Source organism: Petromyzon marinus, chromosome 47 (genome assembly GCF_048934315.1).
Source record: "Petromyzon marinus isolate PM22_M1 ecotype Great Lakes invasive population chromosome 47, UKy_Petmar_22M1.pri1.0, whole genome shotgun sequence".
NCBI lineage: Eukaryota > Metazoa > Chordata > Hyperoartia > Petromyzontiformes > Petromyzontidae > Petromyzon > Petromyzon marinus.
Genome location: NC_133713.1, coordinates 9,413,535 through 9,424,964, shown reverse-complemented (window position 1 = coordinate 9,424,964; position 11,430 = coordinate 9,413,535). Strand labels below are relative to the sequence as shown.

Sequence of the window (11,430 nt, the reverse complement as noted above, 5' to 3'; positions counted from 1 at the left end):
TCAGAATATGTATTCATACTGGAGTAATCCTATGAGCTATAAAGCCCTTTTTCACAGATTTCTAGCGGGGTCAGTCAGAACATTACAACAAAAAAACACGATGGGCGTGCAAGGTACAGAAAAGGAAAGAAAATCACTTAAAATATATATACAAATAAAACTTATTTTTTTATTTTACCAGGTACAACCCACTCGTTAACAGCTCATTTTTCAGAAGCGACCTGGCCACAAATGATAGCTTAACGAAGTGGTTTATCATGTGGAAATATATTGCAAAGAATGGTTAAAGAAGGACGCAGAGACAGAGGAGTCCACGGAGATTGTGGCCTTGCCTGCCTGCTTCCCAGCAGTCGTCGCGGGGTCCTGTGCGATCCCGAGAGGCTGTGGGGGCTGCGTGGGCTTAAGGGGGCACCCGAGCTCAGCATGGAGTGAGCGGGCTGCCTTGGAGATCTGCAAAAGCAGCAACAACGCCGCCGTCAAACCGCGCAGTGCGAGAAGCATCGTCCGCAACGGGCGGGCCACATCTGGCCAACAACTTCACTTTGCACGGTCCGCAGCCACACGAGGCAGAAGCCTCCCACTTCCAAACGGACCGCAAACGACACTGATGCGTCACTGCAAGCATCTTGGCCACGCTAAGTACGCTCGCAGGAATGGAAGAATCTCCAGGCACACGTCGCAAATTGTTGGCACAACCCGAAAACACATTAGAGATCAATAATGCCATTTGTTCACCCAGGTTCCAGGTACGTTTTTGGAGTAGGTGCAACGATCGCTGTCTTTCCAAATAAAGTAATTCGCGAGAGATTTTTCAAATTCTTCAAATCTTGGACCATAAGCTACAGAATGCCATTCAGCTTTGCCACTTTTACTGCGCTCTTGAGTTACACATTGTCTTGTGAACACATTTGAATGGGTTTGCTGCATTTAAATATGGCAAGCATGGCAAAATTACAACTGATACGAAATCGGGAAAACTCTTCACTCGTTACGTTCTCGGTGAGGAACGAGTTCGCCTCAGTCGGCTCATTTTGCTTCTTAAGCAAGGTAGCAAGCATAAGTTATCACATACCACCACCCCCTCCCCCATTGATGGTTGGCAATAAACCAAAATTTGAAATTTTCAGAAATGGAATAATCCAATTAAGCTCTAAACCAAATTTCGTAATTTTTTTTCTGCATTTATTGGTGACCAGGCTGAAAACTTAGCCAGGGTGCATAAGTCCGTTCCTCAAGGATTGCAGTTTCTTTTGATTTTCAATCCAACTGAGCTTTCAAACACTTAATCAGTGCTTAAAGAGGACTTTTTGTTGACTGTTTTGATGTATAAACTCGGTGTAATCTATAAACTATGCCGGATTGAGGCCTTCAAGGACCAGTGTCATGCAATCCTGCCATCAACTGCCAACACTTGGGAACTCGATTTAATTACGGGCTGCCAAAACACAGATTCAAATCCAGGATCTCAGCGGTGCCCGCTTAGTGCTCAGAAACATCACCCGTCTCTTCAGCCACCAATCCATTTCAGCGTCGGCAGCAGCGGTACCTGGGCGAGGATGTCAGCGACGTTCGGCCGAAATCCGACGAGCTCCCGTTTGCACTCAGCATGGCAGCATCATCCTCCATGTTTCCGTCACAGTCCGAAGAGCCCTCCCCTCCCGCCGCGTCATCGTCAGAGTTTTGAATTTGATGAAGAAGCTCCTTCAGGGACCGCCGAACATCATCGCTGCTCAACCAGCGGGCGAACAGCTCGTTCACCTTCATCTTGAGCACTGGCTGCATGGTTGAGTTGTCAGCGCAAGCCAGCAATGGTGATGGTGTTGTTGTGGTTGTAATTGCGGCTGCGTCGCCGGTGCGGCCCGGACAGTCTCGATCGGCCACAGACAGTAGGCCCGGTGAATCAGTGAAATCTTCTCACTTTTTAATTTAAAATTATTGCTTGGCCTTGTCTTGTTGACGGTGTTTATAGTCAACAATTGTTTGCTCCAGGGAGCCCAAGAAACAAGGCTACGCTTGACCTACAGCAGGGAGAGAGTGGGGGTTGTGGGAAAGGAAGCAGTGGTGGTGTTCAAGGTCACGGTTTCACATTCGCGTGAGCAATAAGGCACAATTCATTGTTTTCATTCACGTCCTATCTCCACCTTCACAGGAAGAAAAAAAACATTTTACACAATATAAGGAAGTTTTTTTTTTTAAACACATTTAAGGCTCACCTGTCCAGGCTCTCAACTGTTCAGGCCGGCTTACGAGGGACTTGGGAGCTCTGGCTCTGCGCCTTCCGAGTTCTGGATTGAACATCGCGCCCAATTTGCGAAATATGCACGCATTATAAATGGTGTTCATTAGTCATGCGATTTAAATAAATAACGATGCCCTTAATCCAAGAACGCCTCGCTGAACACCAACATATTTTCAGGAGAGTTCTACATTGGGATGTTCGGCCAATTCCAACTGTGAGTGTTTCGATGGAAACCAAATGTCACTGTGCATTCCACAGCAGTAAATAAAAAAATACCAAGTTAGAGATTTCATGTTGGAGTGATCGTGGAGTGGCGCTTAGCGCCTGTCACTAATTTACAGCCTTGGACCAAACGATGAAAGCTCCACTCTGGCATGTTGTCGATCTTCCCATTAGACAATGTATGACCCAGGTCTCCTTTTGAAAAATAGTTTCACTGGGCCCTCACCTGGCGAATGTAAAGTATTGTTACACTTAGGAGGCTTTCGCGACAAATACCATCCATAATATCCCTATGGGTTAGATCGTGTAAATGTGTGTCGTTAAACCCGCCACCACCCGACACAGCCAATTCGTAAGATTGTAAATGTTGTGTATTTGCTCTCCAACATACCAGTGTGTTGCACTAGTAACGAATTGCCATGTTCTGTTTACGTTATAAACCTTACGAATTGGCTGTCGGGTGGTGACGGATTTAACGACACAATTACTGTATATATTTACGCGATCTAAACAAAAAAAAACCCCATGTATTGTCTTTATAGATTTACCGTCTGTGGCAGTTTTGGTAAGTCTACGGGTTTATCAAAGTCTTATTTGATTTAAAGGTAATCTAACATCATTCATGACCTATCCACTGCTGGATAAAGGCCTCCCCGCGGTTCTGTGATGTCCACGGGAGCCGATCTTATCTCTATCCGCTCCATATTCGCGGTGGTGATCTTCTTGGGCACGATCACGTCTTTGGCTGCCGTTCAAAATCAGTCTCGTCCATCATCGTTCTCGTGAATGAAAACTAATGTCATCAAAGCTGCTGTTTGTGTTTAGTTTTCTGCCCTTCCACCGCACCTCCGACAAGCGCCGCTGGCTACGTACGGTGCGAAAGAAGTTCAACAATGTGTCCTTCCGACGCTCACTGACTTAATGCGTTTTTCTTGAAATCAATGGTATCGCCAAACATACCTAACCATGCTTCTTTGCTATCTTTACAACTTTTGTTTGACGTGTATTTCAGTGTACACGTCACTCTCACCCAAAGTAATGGCAGGAACGCACACCGATCGAAAACTTTCTTTTGCAAACACATTGTTTCGTAGATTTTCATTATCAATTAAATGGAGCTTTCAATGAGCGCTCCGACCGTTTGCGCGTCTTGATTTCATCGATTTCATCTCGATCCGCCCTCAATAGTTAACCCGAAATCGTAACGTGCCTCAAGTTACCAAATACTTGCAAAATACGGTATTTTCGCAAAGCAGAACAATGCTATTTCGTTGCACATCGTAACGACTCGTGGAAATAATCTCATTCCTGCTCGAAAGCGCGTAGGCCAGCACTCACCTCCTGACTACAGCCTTGACTACTGAAGGAAATTCCACATTCCCATGAAGGTGACAAGTCCATCCAAAAACACACCCCTCTCAACACATTTCCAGCTGAACACATTCGCGACTGCAAGCGATTACATTCGAAACATTCAATTGAAATGCAACTGACATTTTGCATCTGTACTTTGAAGGTACAGCAGCAGTGTGGAAGATTAAGACTTGAATAGGAGATTGAATGAGCGAGGCCTTACAATCGACAGAACGGCGGGACCTTCCCGTCGCCTATAATTCATACGGAGGAAGGAGCCCCAAACCCGGCAGGAAGGTCAGGCAACTTGGGAGGTGCCCAACTAGATAGCGCAAACTTCAAGCGTGAAAGTAATAAATCCCCAAAAGGTTAACAGCGCGGAGTACTGAAGATCTTGCACGTGATTAATAATGTTTAAAGTGGTTCGTTACCTTCGTTGGCCTTAAGGAAACGTTATTTCAAATGAAAGCCGTAACATTTTACAAACTTCGGCGTTTGCGGGGGAATAAGCCAATGGCAGGGCGCCACGTCACGGTCGCTTTGGCGACAGCGCCGCGTTATTCTTGCGTGATGACGTCAACGCGTTGCGTAGTGACGTCACTAATTCACGTTGCTAAATAGGATGAGCGTGCAGGGTTTCAGTTTCAGTTTATTTATTTTGGTATAGCCCTGTGAGCATATTCGGCTCTTGAATCGGGTGCAACCACAACAAAAAAAAAACACGAACAAGAAAAACATCTGTGACTGTGCAAACAGAAAATCCAGGGAAAAAAAAAACAGCAAAAATATTCCTGAAAAAAGCACCGTACACCAACGCTGTGTGAAAAAAATCCCAGTGGGATGCAAAGTCAAACAACAACAACCACAAGAAAACTTAGATTAAGGCCATCAGTCTAACTCCGTACTACAACAAAACAAACATGTCCAAACCAAAAAAAAACGTTTTCGAAATCGCCAAAAAATAAAGCCATAATTGCAACGTAACAGTGATCACAGGGACTGTGGTAATTGTTGAACTGTTAGACAGGATACGCATGAAAAGGGTTATTTTGTAATTGTTACAACAGATATCGTGTGCACATGTTGAATTGCTAGACAGGGTAAGCAGTTGCTTCGCGTCCGTAAGAAATTGTTCACTTCGATAATAATTCAACACGTAGACCCATAGACTCTCATAGAGACCCGTCTCTGTGAGAGTCTATAGGTCTAGGCATACCTTGGCTATTGTGTTGCTCGAGATTAGCATGTCAATCTGTTAATGTAAGGGGCTGTCCATAAATGACGTCACGCACCTGGGGGGTGGGGGGGGGGTCAGACATTTGTGACGATGCGTGACGAAGGGGGGGGGGGGTTGAGAAATGTGACGTCGCATCAAAATGCGCTACTTTAAATGAATGTGGACAACACGTTCTACTTAAATTAATAGACTTTTAAAACACATTCCTGCGGAGGGAGCTGGTAGGAACGTTGGGTTGCTCGGTCAATGGCCAGGGTCAACGGCGGCACCACGTGGTGTATTCCGCAAATATGCCCGACTGTGAGGGCGGGCACAAGCCAGCGTGAGTAGGTTAAACGTTGAGTTTTATAAGGGCACCACGGGGTGACCAGCCCCTCCCCACCCAGCCCCACCCCACCCAGCTCCACCCCTCCCACCCCCCACCCAGCCCCACCCTCCCCACCCAGCCCCTCCCCACCCTCCCCACCAAGCCCCTCCCAGCCCCACCCACCCCACCCAGCCCCTCCCCACCCTCCTCTCCCCAGCCAGCCCCTCCCCTCTCCACCCTCCCCTCCACCCAGCCCCACCCAGCCCCACCAGCCCCTCCCCACCCTCCCCTCCCCACCCAGCCCCTCCCCACCCTCCCCTCTCCACCCAGCCCCTCCCTCCCCACCAGCCCCTCCCCACCCTCCCCACCCAGCCCCTCCCCACCCTCCCCTCTCCACCCAGCCCCACCCCTCCTATTTTTGGATGCACGACGGACGGACGGACACAATAATCCCCTGTGGGCTGGTGTAGTAACCAGGAGGTTCCTACCAGTATAAATATTTTCTCCTACAACATCAGAGTGCAGCGCCACATTAAACACGCACTACAATGACTATAGTTTAAAGCGATTTGAAGCATGTTTTATTTTTTTTGGGGGGGGCGGAGACATAGCTTTGTGACGTCATATTTGAGGGGGGGTCTGACTTTTTGTGACGCCGTGTGCCGATGGGGGGGGGGGTCAAAAATCGTCCAAAAACGCGTGACGTCATTTATGGACGGCCCCTAACCCCGGCTACGGATTAACAGATTGGCATGCTAATCTCTAGCAACACAATATCTGAATTATACCCAGCTCTGCGATCTGACATTTACTTGCAAATTCCATCTCTAGCCCCGCCCACTTACCCTTGAGTTGTACCCATCTCAAACCTATATAAAACCTTTATAACCTTTATAAAACCTGTATAACCTTGGCTGCAGTAGCTCTCTCGCCATATTTCTTCCTGGCTCAGCAGTCCGCCTGCTGTATTTTTTTGTTATTATTACACAATTTTATTATTATTACACGCTTTTATTTAACTCTGTCTGTTGTTGTATCCTCAAATCTTGTAACTCAATGTTAACCCACTTCCCTATGTGGTGTCGACTGCACACTTGGTATACTTATGTCATACTGATGGCAATACTATATTCTATCATTAAAAAAAAACATTCTTCTTTATATGTTATGTTTCGGCTTGGGTCTAATTGCCCACGGTCCCTTACGTTGTGGCAAGCTTCGGGGCCACTTCCTGGAGTCGTACATTTAATACAAGCGTGTTTTTAAAAACTTTTTTTTCACCTGAAGACGATTGCTTGTGTTGCGATGGAAACGTCGTGATTTTATTATTATTTTCCCATCTACGTGACTTTACCGAAAGACCCAAAGAGTATGAATTGCTGCAGCCACGAAAGCTTTAAGTCAAGATTTAGATACATAGACTCACACAGAGCCCCATAGACTCACACAGAGACCCATAGATTCACACTGAGGCTCATATTCACACATAGACCCACAGACACACACACCGATTCATATACCCACATATAGACCCAAAGACTGACACAGACCCATAGGCTCAAAGAGATAACCATAGAGTCACACAGATATCCTAAGACTCACACAGAGACCCATCGAGCCTCATAGAGACCCGTATACTCACATAGACCCACAGACTCACACACAGATTCCTAGACCCTCATATAGACCCATAGACTGACACAGACCCATAGGCTCAAAGACATAACCATAGAGTCACACAGATACCTTTAGACTCACACAGAGACCCATCGACCCTCCTAGAGACCGGTATACTCACATAGACCCACAGACTCACAGAGAGCCGTAGACTCATACAAAGTCCGACAGCTCCGATTAATTATCGCGGCTGGCTACGTACGGTGCGAAATAAATCCATATCCATGCAAACTCACCAAGAGACCCACAGACTCGCACAGATAACCAAAATCGTTGAACTTCCATCCCACCAGCGATTCCGAATACTTTGTTCGATTTTTCTGTTTTGCCTTTAGGGGCCGTCCATAAATGACGTCACGCAATTTTGGCGATTTTTGACCCCCCCCCCTCGTCACACGGCGTCACTAAAAGTCAGCCCCCCCCTCGAATATGACGTCACAAAGCTTTGCCCCCCCCCCAACCATATTTCCATTTTGAAAATAAAACATGCTTCAAATCGCTTTAAACTGTTGTCATTGTAGTGCGTATTTAATGTGGCGCTGCACTCTGATGTTGTAGGAGTGTTGTTATAATAATTAGTGTTGTTGTAACGATTCTATATTTATTGAAAGTTGCGCATTTTAATGTGACGTCACATTTCTCAAACCCCCCCCCCCTCGTCACACATCGTCACCAATGTCTAACCCCCCCCTAGGTGCGTGACGTCATTTATGGACGACCCTTTAAGAGAAATGCCTTAACAGGCGGATAGCGATTTAACGCCTTGCCCGGCGATTAGCGTAGAGGAATATTCGCGATGTGGTGCCACGATTTTTATTCGCATCTCGATATATTTTACATCGTTGAGTGTATAGCGCCCTCTAGTGGCTGCAGGGGAAACTTAACCGGTTGCCAAACCCTACAACAGAACGCACGAATTGAAAACGATAAAACGTTGAAGCTGTTGTTCGCACAACGCACAGGTAACCCCGGCCACCCGAGTTGGATTCCAGGCCTCGGCTAACATCAATGGGCGAGCGATATCTGAACCGGTCCTGGCTGTGACCTTGCTTCACTAATCCACAGTGGGAGTCAACTAATAAAAATTACAATGTTTTAAAAGGCTCCCTTAAACGAATCGTTGTTAGTGGCGCTATGCCTTGGAAAGGTGGGAAATAGTTAAACAACAACCGAGTAGAGAAGGGGTTTTATTTGAACCGATCTACGTGACTTTACCGAAAGAACCAAAGAAAATGAATTCCTGCAGTCACGAAAGCTTTAAGTCAGGATTTATCTATATTGTGTGTTGAATAACTGTGGTTAATCCGACGGGTAATGTCCTACACATTCTGAGATGAATATTATATATCGTGTGTTGATTAAATTGACTAACCCAGTCTGTAATAGTTACCGTATATTCTCAGATTAACATAATCCATATTAATTGATTTGGTTACCTTTACCACCCCTATGAACTTTGCAGCTGATAGACTCACAGTGATGACCTGATGAAGCTGGTTGTCGTATTAACCAGCGAAACGTCGTACTCAAATTGTAAGTGTTGTGGGTTTACTTTACAACACACCGATGTGCTGAAATAGTAACTAAATGCCACGTTTTGTAAACGTGACAAACCTTACTAATTGGCGATCTAACTCAACAAAAATAACCTTTATTGTGAATATATACGGCGTTTGCTTCAAAAGTGCCAGTAGATGTTAAATCCCAACGTGATGTCGTTGAAATGAGAACCCGCCACTGTGTTGTCAACGTGACGACGATGGGCCCGAATGTAAAACAACGCGACTCGCAAATTGATTCGTTGATTGGGGGGGAAACTCAGAACTCAAGCGGCGCTCATCCCCCTGCACTGTGAAACACTGAACACGACCCTTCCCGAGACGTGGAGTCTTGGGACATTCCTCAATAACACTGCGGCCGCTAAACAAAAAAAACATTATACAATAGGCGACGTTTCGGGCAGCAACCCTTGTTCATAGCGAACAGCGATTTGAGTTGATTCTGCACCTAACCTCGTAAGGGCTCCAGAGAGTTGTGCGCGTGATGACACTGGGCACAGTGCTGCGAGATCGACATTTGAGACGAACATCTTAGAATTCTCTACCGCTCGCTTTGGATGAACGACCTGCTTGTGGATTGTTTTCTCTCTGTTTCATTATTATTACATTTTTGTTGAGTGTGTTTTTTTTCTATTCTTAAATACCCCTACGGGGATGTAAGCCGATTAACAATGCATTGCCCCTCGCAGCTATGACATTTCAAGCCATGCATAATTGAGATGTGGGTTGGGTGTGTGAGTGTGTGTGGAGGTAACCGAGTGGGTGGGGAGCGGAGCGGTTAGCGCACTGCTGCGCTACGAACCAGGCGACGCGAGTTCGCGTCCCGCTCACGGCCAACACTGGCTACGAATATCTGAACCGGTCCTGGGCCTCCCCTAGGTCGACTCAGCCTCAAATAAGTAATTGGTGCGGTGTGTAAAATATTGCCACTGGGGAGACAACGGCGGTCGGGCGTGGTGCTGGCCACCCCCCCCCTCCCCAACCTCGTGTGCCGTGCCGGCCTTCATAGGTGCTGCTCGCTAACGGCACTTGACCTAACAGTCTGTTAAGGCTATTCGAGGGAATATTTGTCTTTTTTGAGGAGTGTGAAGCTGATTTTTTGTTAAAATACGTTGGTAAATAAACCCCCTCCTCGCACCTCTGAGTCGTCCTCGCTCTGAGTCTCTACGAGAGTCAGCGAATACTGTATAGCAGTGGCGTGTTGTCACTTGGCATCATCATCATCATTCTTCTTTTTCTTCTAAGAGGGAACCCGTTGTTGCACTGAAACGCAAAATAAAAGACAGCTGTTCATGCTCAATTTCACACTCCTCCTGTACTCGGAGCACTAAAATTATTCCGTTTAATTGTACGTAATAATAATCAAATGAATGCCAAGAATACAATGTATTGCTGAGTTCTTTTAGTATATAGTGTCTCGGATGAAACGAATATCCTGGCGAAAGAACGACATTGATGAGGGTAAACAAATAAAAAGTTAGAGCGATGTTTACATGGACTGTCTTCGATATACGTGGCTCCCACCTCTTCGTCACTCGCACGTCTCTACGAGTGTGTCATAAATAAACAAAACCTATCTCGGATGCACACGAGAGAATACGCGCACGCTGTCACCGACCGTGCTAATTTAATCACCGCTAATTGTTTATTTTCCGGCCATTGATGCGTAACCCCCCCCCCCACCCCCGACTCGTCGAGAGACAGCCTTGCCTCGGCGGGCATCGCCTGGCGCTGTTCCCAAATCACACAACATCCTGCTCCTATCCACGAAGAGCCATCGTCAGCCAACCTCCCCGAGGCATTGCAATGCGGCTCCGTGGACCGCACAATTAGAGTCAGGCCGGCTGCTACGTTCATCAAATGTCGGGGCGCATCGCGGTTCGCTACCTGCGCAGAAGACTCCACGCGTTGGTCAACGAACGCAACACTCCATAATGTGTAACGTTTCGGGCAATGGCCCCTTCTTTAAATACACACAGAGGAGGTGACGATGCGGACAATGGTTCCCGCTTATTCATAGCACAAAGAATATCGCCTATTGTCCGTTGCTCTTAAAGCCACGGTCTCATGAATGAATGTGTTAAGTTCTGTTTAACACCTACAGTAGGAGGCTTTCGAGACCACTAGTATCCATAATAGAGGTTTTTTTTTGGTTAGAAACGTCGTGCTCCAATTGTAAATGTTGTGGGGTCCATCGCCAACACACCGGTGTGCTGTACAGGCAACGAATTGGCATGTTTTATTTACGTAACGACCCTTACTAAATGGCTCTGTCGGGTGGTGGCGGGTTTAACGACAAATTTATATTTGCGCGATCTAACCCAAAGAAAACCCACCTGTACTGTGGCTTTTTGAGTTCTGTTTTTGTGCAATTGTGATCGTACATCACTGCCAACGCAGCAGCAATCCCAAGACAATTTATACCTCGTGTGTGTGTTGAATTTATTTCGCACCGTACGTAGGCAACCGTGCTTATTCATCACACACCTGCGTCTGATATACAGTGCAGGTGTGTGATGAATTGAGGACGCCAGTCACCATATTGGTTGACCTGTGCACGTTTGTAAATCGTGGTTTACATTGTTTGAAAGCAAGCACAGTGGTAACAAATAACACGATATATGAAGCATGTACAGCCGCTTATGTCAATCCACAGCTGGATGACGGCCTCCCCACACCGCATCGGTCATGCTTCACTGTTCCGGTGAGTTGCGGGTTGCTGAAGGGGATGGGGTTCAGAGCCAGTGCAGACATCACGAGCCACTGATGGCAGCCGTGGCTGGGAATGTAATTGAGGCCAGAAGATTTTAAGAGCAGTGCGCTAATCACTGAACCA

At 46.6% G+C, this 11,430-nt stretch overlaps 1 protein-coding gene across 4 annotated transcripts in view; it reads right to left on the bottom strand.

The window, feature by feature from the left end:
• The window catches only part of PPP2R3A (protein phosphatase 2 regulatory subunit B''alpha), a 77,855-nt gene extending 73,105 nt beyond the window's left edge, over positions 1-4,750 (bottom strand). Inside the window, exons 1-3 of one of the 4 annotated variants that reach the window (XM_032971951.2) lie at positions 4,038-4,750; positions 1,547-2,018; positions 333-450 (exon numbers count right to left, since the gene is read on the bottom strand). In XM_032971951.2, coding sequence (XP_032827842.1) covers positions 333-450; positions 1,547-1,782 — 354 coding nt within the window. In that variant the 5' untranslated portion in view covers positions 1,783-2,018; positions 4,038-4,750. Of the gene's footprint in view, positions 1-332; positions 451-1,546; positions 2,019-2,213; positions 2,263-3,799; positions 4,004-4,037 lie in introns of those variants that run through there. The other 3 variants (XM_032971950.2, XM_032971953.2, XM_032971952.2) reach the window with 3 other exon arrangements.
• Positions 4,751-11,430: the final 6,680 nt, after the last annotated feature.